Source organism: Nomascus leucogenys, chromosome 15, assembly GCF_006542625.1.
Source record: "Nomascus leucogenys isolate Asia chromosome 15, Asia_NLE_v1, whole genome shotgun sequence".
In the NCBI taxonomy this organism is placed as follows: Eukaryota; Metazoa; Chordata; class Mammalia; order Primates; family Hylobatidae; genus Nomascus; species Nomascus leucogenys.
Genome location: NC_044395.1, coordinates 50,941,368 through 50,962,687, shown reverse-complemented (window position 1 = coordinate 50,962,687; position 21,320 = coordinate 50,941,368). Strand labels below are relative to the sequence as shown.

Genomic DNA, 21,320 nt, shown 5'->3' with positions numbered 1-21,320 from the left:
GTCTCGATCTCCCGACCTCGTGATCCGCCCGCCTCGGCCTCCCAAAGTGCTGGGATTACAAGCGTGAGCCACCGCGCCCGGCAACTATGAATTTTTTAACTCCCATTTTTAAATAACTAACGTTTCCCAGAAAATAAAGCACACAAAAGGGAGCAAATTCTCAGTCTGAAGTATTCTACACTCTTTTTTTTTTTTTTTTAAACTTTTCAACCTTATTGGCCATTATTCTCTACAAGATGGTGGTTTATAGTTTCTGCATAATTAGGAAACACAGACAGTTACAGAGAAGGCCTCGTGAAATTCCATTCAGGCAAAGGTAGTGAGCAGAATATTGTCATTTGTTTGCTTAAAACCTTGAGATGAAAAGCGAAGTGAGTAAAAGACTAGATGGCCAGGCACGCTGGTTCACTCCTGTAATCCCTGCACTTTGGGAGACCAAGGCGGGTGGATCACCTGAGGTCAGGAGTTCGAGACCAGCCTGGCCAACGTGGTGAAATCCTGTCTTTACTAAAAAATAAGCCGAGGCTGGGTATTGTGGCTCACGCCTGTAATCCCAGCACTTTGGGAGGCCGAGGCAGGTGGATCACGAGGTCAGGAGATAGAGACCATCCTGGCTAACACGGTGAAACCCCGTCTGTACTAAAACTACAAAAAAATTAGCCAGGCGTGGTGGCGGGAGCCTGTAGTCCCAGCTACTTGGGAGGCTGAGGCAGGAGAATGCTGTGAACCCAGGAGGCGGAGCTTGCAGTGAGCCGAAATCGCACCACTGCACTCCAGCCTGGGTGACAGAACGAGACTCAGTCTCAAAAAAAAAAAAATCAGCTGATCAGCTGAGCGTGGTGGCACACGCCTGTAATCCCAGCTACTCTAGAGGCTGAAGCAGGAGAATCGCTTGAACCTGGAAGGCAGAAGTTGCAATGAGCCGAGATCAGGCCATTGAAAACTCTGTCTAAAAAATAAAAAACAAAAATAAAATTCCTAGGAATTTTCCTTCTTGTACACCTTCATGAAAATAAGTCTTTCTATTTGTGCAAGTTTAGAAACTGCAATTACAGACTTCTTGGCACTATGGAGCCTAAAGCAACCCTGCAATGGAGAGAGAGTATAAAAATTATCTGGACAATGCAACACTTTATCACTTGTTCAGAAATTTGAGAGGATGAGAATAATTAAGATTTCTGATAATGTGTTACGATCATGTATTTATTGCTACAGTTAGTTATATATTTTTTGGCACAATGTTTACTGCTAATCTTAATAGAGTTAAGATAAAATTCAATTGTAGGCATTTTTCCCTTCTATTGGGTTAATTAGTCCAAGCGAACTGAGCAAAGTTTGCACGGAGCCCCAGCGGGGCTGAGGAAGACCTGGTGAGGCATCCACTGGCTGCTGGGAGGAGAGCATTAGAGGTACCTTCTAAACAGCACTGTCCGATAGAAATATAATGCAATCCACATATATAATTTTAAATTTTCTAGTATTTATGCTTAAAAAGCAAGAAGAAACAAGATGACTTTCACCCAACACTGCTTCCAAATAAGCAGTACTCTGGAGAACACGAGAAATCCTCAGAAAAATAAGCTCCAGCTCTGAGGTGCTGATTATGGTAGGGCAATCAATACAGATCAAAACATGGCACAGGGAGCTTAAGTTCCTAGGGAGAGTAGAAAATTCATAGAGCCAAGAAATAGCTCCCCTTTGACTTATTTTTAACCTGAGTAGCTATCATGCCAAGAGCTGTGCAGTTTTCATTTACCCCATGCCAAGAACGTAAGGAGGCTCTACTGACCAGGAAGTTAAGTAATATGCCCGAGGTACGTTTTCAATGGAAGAGGCTGACCGAGGGTCACCCAACTTACATCTCGAAATTTCACAATTTTTACAAGTTCTGTCCTGGGAGGCAAGAGTAGGTGAAATGAGCACACTCTACGCCTGGCAAACAAACCTCAACGCTTAGCCGCCCGGCACCTCCTAAGGCCGGAAGCCTCTCATCCCGAAGCCGCTCCTGGCTGCAACCTCCGTCCCGCAGTCCAATTAGCAGCCGCGACCCGGCGCCCGCCCACGCCGCGTCACGAGTCAGCCAAAGATGGCTGCGCCCAGGCAATTTGAGCAAAGGCCGCAGTGACCCCACGTGTGGCTGAGGAAGACCTGAGGAGGCACCCACAGGCTACTGGGAGGAGAGTATAAGGTACTGGTATTCCGGGGGAGGGGGTGAAGTAAATGTCCCGGTGTAAGGAGAAGCGCGGCGCGGTGACACGCTAGCTACCAGCAGCGCTGCGCGTAAATGAGAGCAAGTAGAAGTGTAGTTGGCTCTTGGTGCTGCCTCTCTTTACTTTGCACTCTAGAAGGAAAGACCTTATATTTAAATTAACCCAGTAGAAGGGAAAAATGCCTGAGATTGAATTTAATCCCAGGTTTACTGTCAATTTACAAGGTGACCACGGCCAAATTTGATTTTCACAGACCCCACTTTACCTGTGTCTCAGATAGGCCCCAAACTGCCTATCTCTCAGAGCTCTTCCAAGAATGACATGAGATAGGTAACACAAAAATCTTTCGAAATATTTGTAGTTTTTACAGACGGCGTTGTCTTTGATAGGTATTTGTTATTAATATCGGAGACAAAATGCCCACAGGGGCTGCCCAGTCAGGACTTATACTGAATTGAGTGACTTAATTGCCCTCAGTACAATATATACATACTGAATTTGATTATATATTTCACCACCCCATACACAAAATCATTCAGCGCTCTTGTACAGCAGGGATTGCGTCTTATCTTATTGTAGCCAAGGCCCTCAAAAATTTGACTACCAGAAACCTAGACGTAAATTTCTAAGGCTGCATTGTACTTATTAGGTTAACTTTAAGTCTAGAGATACGGAATGTCAATGTACTCAACATTTCCAAATGACGTCTTACCGATATAAAACAGGTAGCAATAAATAATTAAACGAGTGCCCTGAACTTTTTTTTTTTTTTTTAGACGGAGTCTCGCTCTCACCCAGGCTGGAGTGCAGTGGTGAGATCTCGGCACACTGCAACCTCCGCCTCCCAGGTTCAAGCGATTCTCCTGCCTCAGCCTCCCGAGTAGCTGGGATTACAGGCAGCTGCCGCCGTGCCTGGCTAATTTTTGCATTTTTAAAAGTTAGGGAGTTTCACCATGCTGGCCAGGCTGGTCTCGAACTGCTGACCTCAGGTGATCCGTCTGCCTTGGCCTCCCAAGGTGCTGGGATTACAGGCGTGAGCCACTGCACCCAGCCTTTGTTTTTCTTAGCTGTTACCCTGAAACCTGAGCCAAATCTTCATCATTCACCATTCCCTTAACATTTTCATCCTAACTAGTGCAGATATCAACAAACTACTGGCATGTAGGCCATATTGCAGCCTATCACTTGCCTTGGTACAGCCACCCAGCTAAGAATGATTTTTATGTTTTTATAGCTTTTTTTAAAAAAAAATATTCAACAAAGGCTGTATGTTACCTGCAAAGCCTACCATATTTACATCTGGCCCTTTAAAGTTTGCTGAGCCCTGATCTCAGGTATACCTAGAAATGAAATTGCTAGGTATGTGTGTCTTCTATCTGCTAAATAATACCAAATTCTTTCCCAAAGTGACTGTACAGTTTGGGTAAAGCTACCCCACATTCTGTACACAGAATGTAGTTTTAGCTACCCCACATTCTTGCCAATAATTGGAATTGTCAGATTTTAATTTTAGCTAACCTATGGGTACCTATTGGTATCTCATTGTAGGTTGTTCCCCCAGTTACAATGAAGGTGAGCATATTTTCATGTTTATTGGCCGTTTAACTTTCCTTTTTGTGAAGTGCCTGTTCAAATATTTTGTCAGTTTTTCTGTAGGGCTGCTTACCTTTTTCGTGTTGATATGTAGTTCCATGTATGTTCTGGGTACTAACTACTCTGTCAGTTCTGTTGCATTTTCTCCCACACTAGCTTAGCTTTATGGTATATGTTGATAACCATAGGTTCTTAACTTCAATACTGCTAGTTTTATAAGTCTTTTATGTTTAGTGCTATTTGTGAATTGTTTAGGAAATACTTTCAAGGTTTATGAAGATATTCTGTATTTCCTAAAAGCTTTATGTGTTGCTTTTCATATTCTGGTTTCTGTTTCACTTAGATTTTTTTTTTAATAATATATATGCAATGATTTTTTCCAGATTAGCTCTACAGTATTATTTTTAGTCTTCAGAAGGTTTTTAAAATTCTTTGTATAAATTCTTGAGAAATGATATCTTCATGTTTTTTAAGGCTCAAAATGGAAAATCATAAATCCAATAATACCAAGGAAAACATAACAATTGTTGATATATCCAGAAAAATTAACCAGCTTCCAGAGGCAGAAAGGTAAGATCCCTTCTTAATTTAAAAATACCTTTTATCAGGTGGATTTTCACCATTGATTCATTATCTCAAATTTATCTGGTTTGAGTATAAACAACATGGAATGTGAGGAGGAAATTGCCCTTTTCTTGCCTGGATGAGAGCGTTTAACCATTTTGCTCAATATCACATAGCTAATTGTGGAAGGTGAGGCTGGAACTCATGTCTTTGGACATATCTAATTGTATAATGTTTTGAGTTTTTCCATTAGGCTTGGAGTATAGTAAAATGTAAACATTTACAGACCATTTAAATAACAAAACTTTAAAATAACTTTTAAAATGTCTTTTTTTTTTCCAGTTCATTCTGTCAGTATGCTTACCAGTCTAAGAGTACCGTAGAACACACATAGCAAGATAGAGAATGTCAGAGAAATAGGATCATGGCTAAAGATCTGTAAGATATTATTAAAGAGGGCCAGGCATGGTGGCTCACGCCTGTAATCCCAGCACTTTGGGAGGCCAAGGCGGGCAGATCACCTGAGATCAGGAGTTCAGACCAGCCTGGCCAACATGGTGAAACCTTGTCTCTACTAAAAGTACAAAAATTAGCTGGGCGTGGTGGCAGGTGCCTGTAATCCCAGCTACTTGGGAGGCTGAGGCAGGAGAATCGCTTAAACTTGGGAGGTGGAGGTTGCTGTGAGCCGAGATCACACCACTACACTCCAGCCTGGGTGACAAGAGCGAGACTCCGTCTCAAACAGAAAAAAAAAAAAATATTAAAGAGAAAAACCAATATAGGGAATATACTGATCTTTGCCAGGCAGCTAATGTGTACTTCCACAAAATGTCTTACACTTTGTTGACAGTCAAGAAGGTCTGACTATAAAAGGATGAAAAGCAGCCGCCTGGGAAGGAGAGAGGGACAGTGTCTTAAGTAGAGGTAATGGCATATGCCTAGCCACAAGATAGCCAAGGCTTGTGGTACTTGAGTAACCATTGTTACTGAAGTACTAAGGAAGTGGGCATAAGGACCAGGAATAGTTTTGAGCAGGGGGATGATGTTAGCATTTCTAAAGAACATTCCAGCTGCTTTTTGGAAAGCAGATATGAAGTAGGAAAGAAAGGAAACACAAAGACCAGTAGAAAAAATGGCATAGTAATCCTGGTGAGTGGAGATGGTAGGGGTGGTGACACCTGAGATGAAAAGAGGATGGATTTAAAATACATTCTGGAAGCATAATCTTGCTATCTTCAGGAATGAAAACTGAACAAATCCCCATCTTGCTGCCACTTACCATCTTAATCAGGGAGAACCTATAAATCAAGACCAGTAGTGTTCACAACAAGGATCTCCGAGGGGAAGAAAAAAAAGGCCAGTAGTAAAAACTTGGTGAGATCTTAAAAGCTCTTTTACCCCCCTCCCCCACACTCCAGCTCCACTCCCTTCTAGTTGTTTTCCTGAGGTAACAGAAAACATTTTAAAGCAAAAAAGGAACTATGTCCATGTTTCCAGGCCAGCAAGATAGGGAAAGTGAGAAAGACTAACAAAAGAAGAGTAGGCTGGGCATGGTGGCTCACACCTGTAATCCCAGCACTTTGGGAGGCAGAGGCGGGCTGGTCACCTGAGGTCAGGAGTTTAAGACTAGCCTGGCCAACATGGTGAAACCCTATCTCTACTAAAAATACAAAAATTAGCCAGATGTGGGGGCACGTGCCTGTAGTCCTAGCCACTGGAGAAGCTGAGGCACGAGAATCGTTTGAACCTGGGAGGCGGATGTTGCAGTGAGCCGAGATCATGCCACTGCACTCCAGCCTGGGTGACACAGCAAGACTGTCTCAAAAAAGAGTAGATGGTGGCAGCTTTGAAGAGAAGAAAGCAGGCTGTCACTGGGTTCTTTACCAAATTAGAAAGAATACCTGGAACTGTAAAGCAAAATTTAGTTTAGAGGCAATAAATCTTTCAATCATTGGCATCTAAACTAGGCAGATTACAGTGTCCTGTTATCTTTGCCTTGTTCCTGTTTTTTCTCTTCATTCCCATTTTATCTTCTAAGTTTGAATCTTCATTTCCTCTTTGATTATTAATCAGGTATTTAACAGTTACTTGGCATGTCCTTCGGTGTATGGAGCTTTCTTAATATCAAAAACTTCATTTTCTGATCTACAGCAATACTTTCACATACATGTTTGTCATCTGTTAAATTTGGGCTATTTCATATCTATTTCTTGTGTATGCCTTATCAAAAAGTCATGAGTTTTTAGTTGGTATAGGTACTTTTTTGGAAAACTGGCAAGGGGCTGCTAGGCAACAATTTTGTGCTTTTAATTAACTAAACATTTTTGACTTTAGCTATGGGAAAAATCTGGTTGGGAGAACAAAGTTTGCTATGCAGATTTCACTTGTACTACTTTTTATTTATTTGTATATGTAACATACTTGTAAACAAATGGACTTATATATAACATGTATATATGTATTTTATATATATTATATATACATACAGGCAAATTATTTACCTGAACATTGGGATTTAAAATGGGCATAATATATATTTCACATGATTTTTATGATGAAATATTTTAGAGGAAGTGTTCAAGTTTTTTATTCCCTCAACCCCCACAAAAAAAAAATAGGCTTTTCACATGTACATGGTTTTTGTGGTTGGTAGGTTCTCCAGGCTGTCATCACTAATTATAATCTATGTACTGCAAGTTCCTGAACTGCCACTGTCTGGTACCACCATTACCATTTTCATAGACTTCTGTTATATCTCGTTTACATCTCTTTCTTCTCCAGTAATATTTAACTATGTTAACCTTGAAGATAGAAGGTAATTTTTTGTGCCTTTAGCACTAAGTCTGCTGCACACAGTGGAGCTCTCAGTGAGTGATAGGCATCATGACTGCAAAGTGTCAGATAAGAAAAGCAATACCTTATACAAGGTAGGAAGCTGAGTTCCTAAAAAAGCTATTTTAAGATGAGTGTAAGCCATAGAAGTTAGAGGAGGTAGTGTGTGGCTACTTTGGCTAGTTAAGAGTAATGAAAATTTTAAGACTGTATTGTAGATGGCAATGCAAGTGGTAAAAAAGCTAAGTAGTAGCCTGAAAAGTTTGGAGTCAGCATTTTCAATATTCAGCAATCATGTAAGGTATTACTTTTTCCCAAAACTAAAGAATGCATAGGACATAGGTTAAAAGTTCATACATAACCTTGGCTTCAAATCCAGTTCTACCACTACCTCAAAACATCAGTTTATTTCTCATCAATGGATTGTTATAAAGTACCTAGCATAGGGTATTGCTTAAATGTTAATACTCCCAATCCTGACACTAATGTTTCAGGGAAGAGTGAAAGAAATCACATTAACTCCACATTATTGAACATCTCCTGTGTCAGGCAGAATACATCTTTGTATCCATTGTCTTCTGGTTGTTTAAAGACTAGTGTAGAAGCCTGACATGTACATCAGTGATTATATAAGATAGTACTGTCTTGTAATGTGTTGTGCTAGAGAGGAAGTATTAATTATTATGGGAGCTCAGGAGAGGCACCCACTGGCTGCTAGGAGAAGAGCAAAAACCTATATATAAAGCAATTTTTAAGATTTTGGTTCTATAAGGGATAGATGTTGTATCCAGTTAGTGTATTCCCAAAGTCCTATAACACATGTCAAAATCGGGACAGCTCACACACACAATAATGCCAAAGAAAAAGTTCTTTCTTCTCACCCTTTCAGGAATCTACTTGAAAATGGATCAGTTTATGTTGGATTAAATGCTGCTCTTTGTGGCCTCATAGCAAACAGTCTTTTTCGACGCATCTTGAATGTGACAAAGGCTCGTATAGCTGCTGGCTTACCAATGGCAGGGATACCTTTTCTTACAACAGACTTAACTTACAGATGTTTTGTAAGTTTTCCTTTAAATACAGGTAAATTCTACTTCACTATCACCAAAGACTTTGCCTTAGTATATGTTATTTGCAGCTTTAGTCCATACTTATTAATATCAAGTAGCTGTATGCTGTAATGCAGTGTTAAGATTAAATCTTGCTAGCCTATATAATGTGGCAAATAATTCATATTAGCATGGTCTACCAACCAAGATGCACATACACAGCAGTTCTAAATACTTCTTTGAGTTGGCGTTTTGCTCTTGTTGCCCAGGTTGGAGTGCCCTGGCGCGATCTTGGCTCACTGCGACCTCCACCTCCTGGGTTCAAGCAATTCTCCTGCCTCAGCCTCCTGAGTAGCTGGGATTACAGGTGCCCACCACCACGCCCAGCTAATTTTTTGTATTTTTAGTAGAGACAGGGTTTCACCATGTTGGCCAGGCTGGTCTCAAACTCCTGACCTCAGGTGATCCACCCGCCTTGGCTTCTCAAAGTGCTGGGATTACAGGCGTGAGCCACTGCACCCGGCAATACTTTCCTTTTTCTAACATATCTTTCTCACAGTGCTCATTTAGAGTAAGAAATATTTGGAAATCCATATATACATATATATCTGAAAATTATATATATGGAAATACTATATATATACAAATGTATATAAATAACGTTGGCTACCTTAGATTTTTTATTCATATTTTATAGAGAAGTTCCTTAAAGGGGGAAAATATTTTTATGGTGGTAAGACTCTTTATATAGTAAATCTCTTAAAGCACTAAATGCATATACGTTTATCAAATACATGGAGATTTGATTTCCTTTTGAAAATTTACCATGTGTGCTGAATCTTTTGATTAATTATTTCAAATAAAAATATTACCATAGGTGCTAGGGAAGGCAGTCCATCTAAATTTTATTTTCTGTTAAGTGCTGCTCCAAATTTGTTTAAATTTGACGAGTATTTTGTTTTAATTCCCATGACCAGTGGAAACAATTTCTATGATCAAGGAAGAGCTATCGCCCATTTAATTGAACAGACTGAGTGAAAATATTAGCCCAGGTCTGTTGATAAAAAACAAGTGCAGAAAGCTAGCAGCAGCCCAAACCATGAGATTATTATCTCTAAGTTGAGAACAAATTAGAGAATTTTTTTCCTAATAGTTTTACCAATTATTCCTAGCTATTTTAAGTTACTCATAGATGTAATTATACCTTTTAACATGCTTTGTAGAATTACATTTGATATATTGCCTGAAAAATACCTGATACACAAAAGAGGATCTTACAGTCTTTAAATCATGTTTGCTTGACTATCATGACCTTCATTTCCATGACTAATTTATTTCCTAGGTGATTTGGATTGTGAAACCTGTACCATAACACGGAGTGGACTGATTGGTCTTGTTATTGGTGGTCTATACCCTGTTTTCTTGGCTATACCTGTAAATGGTGGCCTAGCAGCCAGGTAGGAAATGAAAAACTTTTTATAATATGTGATTACCTATAAAACTCACAACTTAAAGCAGCAAATATATTTTGTTTTTAAGGCATTTAGACCAAAGGCAATGTTACCCTCTTGATTAGAAGTTAGCAAGACCTGTTTTTTCTTATAATGAAATTCTACTGATCAAGAATTTCAAACAGTTACACTTGGTGTGTAGTTCAGGGTATTAACCTTAATTTGTGTACTAAATACTAAACTAACTACAAAGCTGCAAACAGTATTATGCATAAAACTTCTATCATATAAACAATTATCTTGGATGAGTTTGAACATTTGCATTAAAGGAAAATTCCATCAGAAAATGTCTAGCTGTTATATTAGCCTTCTATTCTAAAATAATTCTGGCTATTCTCTGTTGGACTCTTGCATCAGCAATCTGTGCTATAGCCTTGAAGCAAACTGGATAAAGAAACAAAAGTTTTTGGGATTAATAGACACTGAAGACCTTTACTTTAATCTTTAGTTTTAACTTAAGACTTCTAGGACTAATATGTATCATAGATAGGTTTGCCACTTGATACAACAATCTTTTCTATTGAACTATCTCAATGTTTTCTTACAGGTATCAATCAGCTCTGTTACCACACAAAGGGAACATCTTAAGTTACTGGATTAGAACTTCTAAGCCTGTCTTGAGAAAGATGTTATTTCCTATTGTGCTCCAGACTACGTTTTCAGCATACCTTGGGTCTGAACAATATAAACTACTTATAAAGGCCCTTCAGTTATCTGAACCTGGCCAAGAAATCTACTGATTTTAAACAAATATGTAAACAAAAATAAAATGGTAAAAACAGTTTATGTCTAATGTTATGCATAAACATAGACTTGTAATTTATCACGAGGTATAATTCTGGGACCTACAACAAAAGGCTACACAGGGCAACAAAAGGCTGAATCTAATTAAAAGCTACCCACTTAAACAAGTTTAACTTCACTAGTTTGCCCAGTATTGTCTCTTCTACCTTGCTTGCTCTACTCTTTTACCTTAGGCGTTGAGTTTGGTCTGTAACACAACACAAGAGGAAAAAGTAACTATATAGTATTTTACACTGAAGACTTCATAATGCCAAACAGGAATAAAAAATGAAAACATATGTATCATCAATATACTCTACCAAATGTTACTTATAATTCACTTTTTCAATTCAAATTATTAATCCATAGATTCTTTTTTTTTTTTGAGACAGAGTCTCGCTCTGTCGCCCAGGCTGGAGTGCAGTGGCGCAATCTCGGCTCACTGCAAGCACCGCCTCCCGGTTTCACGCCATTCTCCTGCCTCAGCCTCTCCGAGTAGCTGGGACTACAGGCACCCGCCACCACGCCCGGCTAATTTTTTTGTATTTTTAGTAGAGACGGGGTTTCACCGTAGTCTCGATCTCCTGACCTCGTGATCCGCCCGCCTCGGCCTCCCAAAGTGCTGGGATTACAAGCGTGAGCCACCGTGCCCGGCCAATCCATAGATTCTTAGAACTGATTTAACAACCTTCCTCAAATCAATCAATCATCTTCTTGAGTCATTCAGGCTCAGCTTCAGCTATTATGATATAGACCTACCTACTTCGAGTCACCTTATTTGGAAAGCTGTATTTTTAGTTTAGGTAGTCTTTCAAGCTTCCATTTATTGTGGGATATTTAGAATCACAAAATTAACTAATCTCTCTGACCCTCAGTGAAATATCCTAGTTGGTTCATTTCCTAAGATCATTTAAATTTTTGATGTGCTTTCTTCTGTTCTCCTAACATTTCTCATCCTAGTTCTCTAAACCATTTTCTTTTGTGACAGCAACTGAATCAGCATTGTCCAACAGAGCTTTCTGTGATGATGGAAATATTTTCTATCTGTACTGTCAATATATTAGCCACTAGCCTATGTAGCTGCTGGGCACCTGAAATGTGGCAAGTGCAATTGAGTAACTGAATTTTTAATTTTAATCCATTTAAAATGTTTAGCCACGTGACTAATGGTTACAGTACTGGACAGCGTAGATCTAAACCAACACTTATGAAGCAAGCCAATCATCAGAAGTACCAAACAAAATTTTAAGTGGCATCCAAGATTATTCATGAATCTCTTAACTATTACTTCCAAATAGTGACATATCTGTTAAGTAATCTTATGCTACTTAAAATTATACATAATTTAGAAAAGGCATCTTTGTGAGTGAAACTGGCCTTTAGCTTCTGTTTAAAGAAAAATATAAAGCTGTGCTGCCAAAGATGAAAAACTCATGTGAAATTAACAAAATACAATCTCAATTTTTCAGAAAGCAAAGATGATTTGTTCTTTTAACAGGCACATAAAATGTTTTATCTACCAAACTTATATAAAAAATGATCCCAGTTATGAGGCAAAAGAATCTATATGCACAAGAGACTGAAAGGAAGCATGCCAAAATGTTTACTGTGGATATTCTATGGCTTATAGAGTTATAAGGGTGATTTTTCTTTTCTTCTTGATTCCCTTCAGGATATTCCAAGTTTTCTATAAAGAATATGCTTTACTTTTATAACTAGGGAAAGAAAGACAGAAAGATATATATAACATTTAAAGGGCAAAACAATATAGCTGTTTATTTTACAGGCTAAAATATCAAGATGAAAAGCTCTGACCCCAAATCATCCATTTTACCTACATTCTGTCACTTTTACTAAAAGCAGAGTTCTACTCATCCCAGTGAAAAAACAATGAATTGAAAGTAATTTCTGGCGTTAACCCAAGTACCGAGTTAGACTCCTTAAGAATATAGAATTATGTAATCAACTTAGATAATTCAAAGCCCAATGATATAACTAAGTTCTCTGACGATTGAGCACATTTAAACATTCCTAGTCCAATTACTCCCTAGCATAATACCATTTATAAATGAGGATGAGTTTACAATGGTTTCTGTAACCAAAAAGTATTTCTAATATCTGTCCTCTGCCACAAATTTTTAAATTATCTTTTCCATTAGCATAAATGGGCAACATAATAAATCATGTTAAGTCTGTCGCTACAAATTTACTTTGCCAAAATTTTTGTTCAGAGGGCAGATACCTGCATTATTTAAGGACATTGAGTCATTTGTAGCTAACACTTGAAGTAAACTACCCTCAATTTTTAATATTTCAGTCTAGTCACAGTAGACAAACTAAATCTTTTATAATTTATTTTGTGTAGTTATTTGGCTTAAAAAAAAGAGGGCTCACATTCTATTTAAATTAAGACATTAATATATTTTATAAAGCCCAAATTATAGTACACTAAGAGCTAGAGGGGTCTAGGGAATTGATCTCAGTGGGTATACAGCAAAGACAAAATTTGGAGGCAGACGCTAAAGGAAGTTGAGATAAATAAAATTCAAATCAGTATATTAACAGAACTACACAAATGTTTACAACACAGTAACTACACTTTTCAATTAGTTCATTGTGAAAACTGAGCAAAATATTTTCAACAATTTTGGGTCAACAAAAAGTATGGAGTATTTTAAGACAATAAAGAGTGACTGGTGTTGAGAGTACTGAGGCTACACATAAAGGTACTGAAATTCAAATCTGAAAAATACTGTGCTGGCCACACATAACACTACAAATTTCTAATGGAAGAATTCCCTTTTTGATCCCCAGCTTAGGTGGTAAGTAAATAAAAAAACAGCTCAGAAAAACAGCAAAAATATTAACATTTAGGAGAGTCTCAAAACTTTGTATTGGCTGTGAGTCTGGGGGAAAAAAACATAAATGTCATAGTACCAATTAAACTTTCAAGAGTCATCAGATTATTTAGCTTTAAAATTTTACTAAATCAGAGAGACCTTAAACTACACATTCAAAATGCTGAACTAGGTAATCACATATTTAAAAGATAATGACTCTTTATCAGTGAATTACCCAGTCTGTTCTATCAAAGTAGTAGTTAAGGTCACCAAATAATGCTGGTGCCTTTGGGTTCTGGAATTGTAACTAGCTGTACTGTAGGAGCATCAGCACTTAAGTTTTAAGCCAGTGGGAATACTCTTTGCTGCCTGGCTTCGCAGGCACTGAATACATTTAAAATGGTAAGAAACTGACTGGATTTAACAAGTTTTGAATAATACAATAACCAACTGTATATTTATTATGAAGTAAGAGCCAATCTCCTACCCCAATCCCTCTTCTATCAGCTGCACATTTCCAAATGAGTGAGATAAAATGACTCAATCTAAACCAGGTGAAGGAATGTATTAACATAATCCAACAAAAATGAAATAAAACAATCCAGAGTTTTGAGTGTTTTTTCACACTTGTAATAAACTGAAAAAATATTTCAATTAAGTAAAACAACCATATGCCACAAAAAGCCACTCCCATCATCCAGAATACTAAAGCCCTTATACAACACTAGATAAATTTTTATATAGAACAGTAGAAACTAGCATACCATTAATTAGAAACCTCAAAATATTAAAAAAACAGTATCAAGTACTCAAGAGAAAGCTCAAGAAGCCAAAACCTCAGAATCCATACATCCTGGTTGTTACCCTAAATTGTAATTAACTACCCACACATTTAATCATAATCAACTTTTTCAAAGATATACAAATCAATGCATCTATTTAAAAGGACTACTCTTTATAGTTCAGAACTTTACATTAATTTTTATATTCTACTCAGCAGGGTGTCTGTCTGTACTCCAAATTAGCTCTCATGTTCCAGGAAATAAATACAAACTCATATGCCTTGTGATCACTGATGGCCTGCTTACGTAATTCTAGTCCACTAAATGTTAATTCCATAGAATATGCTCTTGATTATGTAAAAACTCTAATTTCTTGATGAAATACTGTAATTCTCCAAAGGTTACAATTTTGTAAAGATATGCAATAACTGAGTATCACTCCCATGAAAGACAAAGTATAATTTTGTTCCAATATTAACTTAGTCTCATGTATCTCTATTAAGTCTTTCAAGGATTCCAGAGAATCTTTTCATATCTCCATTTCTGGAAAGTGAAATCAGTATAGAAGTAATTTGGGAACTTGAAAATGGCATTCATTTTTTTCAGCAGATGCCAAATTTTTGACCGACATGGCTCTCACAATTACTTTGTTACCATCAGTCCAGTCAGTTAACAGGTTGTAGGAAAAGATTCGTTTTTGCAGACACTGCTAAGCTGTTTAAAGAGAAGAGAGAGAAATTAATTTAGTGATTATAAAATGCACAAATATTTAAAATATTTTGAACACTTTTTGTTGGATTATATCAGAGGTGTGACTACATTTTAACAAAAGTGGACTTTTTAAGATAAGTCTGGTCAAAGAAGTGCAGAAACAGTAAGTCAATATGATAGAAATAGTAGGTCAAAATATGATGTGTTAGTTCAATTAATGTATGAACTCCTGCCACCATCGAAGACAAATATTAAAAAGCTACATCTTTAGTCTAGTTCTGTATTTTACCATAGAGGCACATTTAGAAGAAAAACAAAAGGGTCACCCAAATACTAAATTGTTTTCAACCATTACAGTAAATAGAGCCAAACCTAGAAATTTCAAAAACAATCCATTTTATATTCCAGAAGTCTCCTTTATCCATGTGCTAATCATCCAGAACACAATTTTCTAAAAATAGTAAGACAACAGTTTCACATTAATCATAACTTTTTTAATTAACAAGTAGTGAATCGGACACTTTAAGATATTGTTTACTACATACTGAAATAAACAGATCTGTTTAAATTCAGAAACCCAAACATTTACAGTAAAATGTGCTTACACATAAATATGACCAAATTTATTTAAAGCCCCTATTAGATAGATCCTAAATACATGCAATCACCATGTAAAAACAAGACCATGAAGTTGATGTAAAAAATGACAAAATCACTAAGTCACCAAAACTAGAAAAAAAAAAAATGAAATGGAAACTGAGAAAAGACAGTTAATAAAACATAAGAAACCTAACAAAGCAGCTTTAAAAATAGGCCATACTAATCTTTCCATTTTCAAAAGTTCTTTATCAAGTAATTCCAAAAACTGCCATTTATAAAATGACATTCTAAAAATCTACACTTGGAATTTCAAAGCATCTCAATTCAGAAAGCTTTGACTACTGTTTCTCCCCAGCCCACAATTTCAAATAATGCAGGAAAAGTATTGACGTAAGGAAGAAAATACTCCAACAGAATGTTATAGTTTTTAGAAAAATGAACTTACTGCTTTCCAGAACCTTTTAAGACCCACAGTCAGCATTAACAACAATCATTTTTCCTATTTTCATCCATTATTTTCCAATGTCATGTTAGAGATGAATAAATTCTTTGAGCCCATAACTAAAAGATCAACAAACCTGGTTTTATTATGACACCATATTTTTGTCATTGGTACTGCACAAAATTATATACAAAGAAATATATACAAAATGTTCAAGTATTAGTTAAATTTCAATTCAAGGCTTCTGTTTCAAAAAGGCTACATTTAACATATTTCATAAAGATAGCACAAATTAGTCATTTCAAATAATCTTTCCAACTACTTTTGGTTTTTTTATATATATATATATATATATAAAATTCAGTAGGCACTAAAAACCCATGCAGCTGCATTGTGAGGGGCTTGCTCCTGCCCTTAGGTATAAGCAGGTTCATCACTCCAATTTGTGAGTTTGGCTACTACCCATTCATGCTCAAGTGCAGTAGTAGATGATTTTACAAAATATGCTGTGATGCACTGGAAACCAAAGACCAATTCAGGTCTCAAATCGTATTATCTAGCAACAAAACATTTACAGTTGTGCAAGAACAAGGATTCCATTTTCATAACCAAATAACAACAAAATAAAACATTTTATGTGTAAGATAACTTACATCTTTGGACTGCTGGAAAGTACTTTTTAATTATGAACATTTTAAAAATAAAAAACAGCAGAAGCCCTGATATTACCTCTTTTTCCTCATTTCTTATACTACCTTTTAAAATAAAGCAGGAAATGTGGCCAGCAGCTGGTCCCGTCTCTTCTGCCCCAACAGCTGTATCCACTTTAGCACAAAGAAAAACAAGGATGCTAAATACGTATATACTTTATCAAGCAGTGATGTTTCACAAAGAATTTCTTAATGCCTCTTACACTGAAGGACACCATAACTCAATTTATACAACTGGTTAATAGATTCAAGGGAAGAATAAATCCCATCTTTGGGAAAAATAGTGCCAATCGTGTCATTTAAGTGGCCAGAACCACTCAATTTAAAAAATTATTTTAAAATAGGACAAATACTTTTGAAACACAGAGAATAAGATTCTTTGTGAAGCCTCACTTTACACGTTTTCATTCACATTTCACAACCTTCAATATCTAATCATACATATATAAATTTAACCTAAAATTTTAATACAACAAAAATAAAGATGTTCAACAATTTATTCATACTCAGTGATAGGGTAATCACTGCTGGTCCTCAAAGAAACATTAGCCATTCTTACTCTCCAATTAACTAAAACACAGGAGTCTGATATGCATGTTAATTTCCAACTTCTCTAATGGTGAGACATTAAAATCTGTTACTCCATATAGACTGTTTCTATATCTCTTACTGAAAACTAAAAGGCATTGTTGATATTTAAGAGATACCTGTCACCTCCAGCAAAATAACTATCACATTTGTGCATGCCCCAAATACTTATTGTCAACCTCTGAAAAGTTGCCCTAAAATCGGAATTCCAATTTGCACCTTGTACAACTCGGAACTTCCATTCAACTTCACCTGTTTCACTGTCTCCAAACTGTCTCTCTATAAGCAGGTTTCAGTGTACAGTTGGAACCGATGTCATCCAAGGCCATGTCCACACTGGGGACAGAAGAGCTAGGTACACGCAAGTCTGAATAAGGTGACACATTAATAGCTATTTCAACCAGAAGAGGCATCTTAAATACATTCTTGACCAGCACAAGTCTGTTTCCAGGGTGGACAGGGCCCAAATTAGATTTCCCTCCCACCTTCCAAAACAGAAAAAAAAACAAAAAAAAAAAAATCACACACACACAAACTGAGATGTTGCCCATTAAAGTAGACTAAGCAGCAGAGCATGAGCGTTACGGGAAGAGATGGATCCTTACCAGGTTGTGAGGCGGGAACGACTGTTCTGTAACCCCTACAACGGAGCCTGGCAGGAAGGAAATCACCTAAAAAAGAAACTGTCAGAGAGATTTAATAGTCACATGTTATCATTAGGAGTTGGTTACTGTGTCACATTCATGCTTTTAGCTAAACACTTTAAGATTCAATATTACTTTTTTTCTCTCCTCTGAAATGTGTCCGGTGAAGATGTCCCACTAAGGTAAGTTTGACATGGTGTAAGGGAGTTGAAAGGGGTAAACGCGGATAAAGAGCAGATTACTTGACCCTACATTTTAAGAGAAGACGACGCCTTCCGGGCGCACGCCGAGCAGAACTCCACCGACACCTTATCCTTGTCCACATGGAGACAGACTCCTCCCGCCGAGTCGTCCTCTTCCAGCAGGTCCTGCTTCTGCTTTCCCACCGGCAGAGCGTAGTCGTGGTCACCGGCGGGCGAGTCTCTGAAAAGCGAGGTGGTCAGCCGCAGTCCCACGCCGCTCAGCCGGCTCAGCAAGCGAGCCAGTCCAGTCTCGTTGGCTAAGACTGCCCGTAGGTAGCGACTCTCCTCCTGCAGTGCCTGTACGCGTTTGCCCAGCTCCCGATTCTCGGCCCGCAGCTCCTGGTTCTCGGCTGCCAGACCCCGGACTCGACTCTCCAAACCCATCACGTACTCCTTCTTCTTCAGCCGATTAAGGCGGGCAGCGGCCGCCGCCGCCTTCCGGGGACTCTTTGTCGCCGCCTGGTTGTTGTCGTTACCGCTGCCGCCACCGCCGCCTCCTCCTGGGGACTTTCTCCGCCTCTTTTCGGCGCTGCCACTGTCACTGCTGCTGCTGCAGCCTCCGATACCGTTTAACAGCCTTTGCAGCAGGTCAGAGAAGCGCTGCATCTCAGCAGCCGCGGCCTCATCGTCATCGTCCCCTCTCCACAGGCCGCCGCTATCCGAGCCTCCGCCAGACGAGGAGAGAGGCCCCGGCGAGCTAAGCCCGGGGTCCAGGTGCCAGTCCGGTTGTCGGGGGTCCAGGAGATCCGCCAGTTCCAGCCCAGACAGAAAGTCCATATCCTCCGTCTCTTCCCCGGGGAGGCTGGCGATCGCCTCCTCCTCCATCTCCTCGGGCGAGGGCGCGCGCACGGCCACGCCGCCGCGGCTCCCCTTCCCGGCTTCCAACTCTCCTTCGTCGCCAAGCTGCTGCTTGCGGCCGGGAGATCCGGCCGCCGCCGTCTCCTCCTCCCCCGCTGCCGCCCCGGTCAGGTCCGAGGGCAGCGAGCAGGTTGCAGCCGGCTCCGGGCTCTCACTGCGGGTTGGGGAGTTGCTGCCCGAGGCTGCCAGCAGCTTGGTCAGGCTATGCCTCATGAGGGCCGGCGGCGGGCCGCGGTAGGCCCGGGCCGCTAAGAGTGGGCCTCACGGCCCCAAGGATCCCAGGGCGGGTAGCCCCCGGCACTGGCCGAAACGAAATGCAGGGAAAGGTCCGAGTCGCCTCCCGCCTCACTTGGCTAGTCGACCCCCCGCGCCAAGGCGCGGGGAGGGACGGGAGAACGAAGCGGTGGGACCCTGCGATGACTCGACCGCGCCACCCAGACAACGGCCTAGCCGGAAGTCACTGGTTTTCGCCCCAGCCCCGCCCACCGCGTTTCGCGCGCCACCAGGCCGTAGTGTCGCGAGATTTCAGGGTGCTTTAGAGTGGGAATAATTCCAGCTTTCTAGTGATGTCATAATAACAGCGGCAAAAATAACAACAGACTCTAGATTTATCCACCCTAATTCAATACCACCCAATACCCAGACTCAACGGTTCAACACATTTTGCCATATTTGCTTTATCTTTACATAAATGCTTGTAAATTTTTTTTTGCTGAATCATCCTAAAGTTGCAGATAAGACACCACACCCCTGCGTACTTCAGTGTGCATCTCTAAAAATACGGACTTTTTTTCATAATCATAATACTATTACCAAGTCTTCAGAAAATTAACAATCCTTTACTAATACTATTTAATACCTGGGCCATACTAGATGTCCTCAGTTGGATAATGGATATGCTAATTACCCTAACCTGATCACTACATTCCATATGTATAGAAACATCACCATGTACCCAATGAATATGACAGTTATTATTTGTCAATTAAAAAAATCAAAACCAAAGCAAAATGAATGTAGAATAAAACATTGCTTACAAAAATTGTCTTCAGTTGTTCTTGCCATTTTTTATAAGTAGATATTTTCACTTGAGCCAAGATCCAATCAGTACTGACTTACTGCATTTGGGTAACAAACAAACAAAAACTCTGACAAATAGAGCCAGAAAAGGCTATGAAGAGAGGGTACTCATGCTTATATGCCTGAAAACAAAGACTGTAAAAACCACAACGTTGCACAAAGACCATCACGACCTTATACAAAACCTCTGCAAGGATGTCTGCCCAGAAACTGCCTGTCCAACCTTGAACTGACGTCACCCTTGTTATTGACCTTTGTAGCCAAGATAATTATTTCAAAACAATGTGTAACCATCCTCATTTTTTTTTCCTTTAAAACTCTTTGTCTTCCTTTGTCTTCCTGAATACACACATAGTTTACTATGGCATGCGTTTTCCCATTGAAATGCTCTATTCTCAAAACATATCTTTTATTTTAGAGACCTTTTCTGTTTGTTATTTAGGTTCATATCCCACAAGGGATTTGAGATTTGAAGCAGTTTACAAATACAGATATTTAGGTTCACATCCCACAAGAGATTTCAGATCTGAAGCAGTTTACAAGTACATTAGAATATAGTAAAACAGAATATTGTGAATTTTTAAAAAGCAAGGCCAATAAAAGATGAACTAGGAAGAGAAGGAGTTCTGAAACGGGAAAAGGTTAATGTTGGAACTGGATGGATGCACTATCTTACTCAGTTGTTTGAGTTGGGCTAAAAATTGTTTCCTGACAGCCCAAACAAAAAAGAGAAATGAATTTTCCTTTGTTCATGAGTAAAGTATATATGAATTCTTTAACCACTCTTCTAGTTCTTAAATCTTAAAGAAACTTCTCTATAGGATACTGAATAATGTAGCAGATATCCTCAAGGATAGCAGCTTCTATAAAGTATTTCTTAGAGAGACAGAAAGCAAGTTCCAGGAAAGTTGAACACTGACAGGTCCTAAATATTGAGAAACGTGCCTGGTACTGCATAGGCTTCAACAAATATTTATTGAGTGAGTGAATAAAGTCTACGGTTTTTTTTTTTGTTTGTTTATTTGTTTTTTTTTTTTTTTTTTTTTTTTTTGAGAAGGAGTCTCACTCTCTCACCCAGGCTGGAGAGCAGTGGCGCGATCTCGGCTCACTGCAAGCTCCGCCTCCCGGGTTCACGCCATTCTCCTGCCTCAGCCTCTCCGAGTAGCTGGGACTACAGACGCCCGCCACCACGCCCGGCTAATTTTTTGTATTTTTAGTAGAGACGGGGTTTCACCGTGGTCTCGATCTCCTGACCTCGTGATCCACCCGCCTCGGCCTCCC

The 21,320-nt window shown here is 39.0% G+C and overlaps 2 protein-coding genes across 10 annotated transcripts; one reads left to right on the top strand and one right to left on the bottom strand.

Moving 5' to 3' along the window:
• Positions 1–2,013: 2,013 nt before the first annotated feature.
• TMEM126A (transmembrane protein 126A) lies at positions 2,014–10,541 on the top strand. 2 transcript variants are annotated; one of them, XM_030829571.1, is made up of 5 exons: positions 2,014–2,188; positions 4,278–4,373; positions 8,089–8,282; positions 9,591–9,705; positions 10,307–10,541. In XM_030829571.1, exons 2-5 carry the CDS (start codon positions 4,285–4,287, stop codon positions 10,497–10,499), a joined length of 591 nt encoding a protein of 196 aa, XP_030685431.1. In that variant the 5' UTR covers positions 2,014–2,188; positions 4,278–4,284; the 3' UTR covers positions 10,500–10,541. The 2 variants fall into 2 exon arrangements, with proteins under 2 accessions (XP_030685431.1, XP_030685432.1); XM_030829572.1 differs by lacking the exon at positions 2,014–2,188 and adding an exon at positions 3,771–3,782.
• A 1,586-nt stretch (positions 10,542–12,127) lies between these two features.
• Positions 12,128–19,421, bottom strand: CREBZF (CREB/ATF bZIP transcription factor). Of its 8 annotated transcripts, none has more exons than XM_030829099.1 (4): positions 18,112–19,421; positions 17,821–17,898; positions 15,921–17,582; positions 12,128–14,878 (listed from the first exon to the last, which is right to left on the bottom strand). In XM_030829099.1, the coding sequence occupies exons 1-2, from the start codon at positions 19,170–19,172 to the stop codon at positions 17,883–17,885; spliced, it is 1,077 nt and encodes a 358-aa protein (XP_030684959.1). In that variant the 5' UTR covers positions 19,173–19,421; the 3' UTR covers positions 12,128–14,878; positions 15,921–17,582; positions 17,821–17,882. The 8 variants fall into 8 exon arrangements, with proteins under 8 accessions (XP_030684959.1, XP_030684960.1, XP_012360354.1 ...); XM_030829100.1 differs by having other exon boundaries at positions 16,673–17,582; XM_012504900.2 differs by having other exon boundaries at positions 16,673–16,741.
• Positions 19,422–21,320: the final 1,899 nt, after the last annotated feature.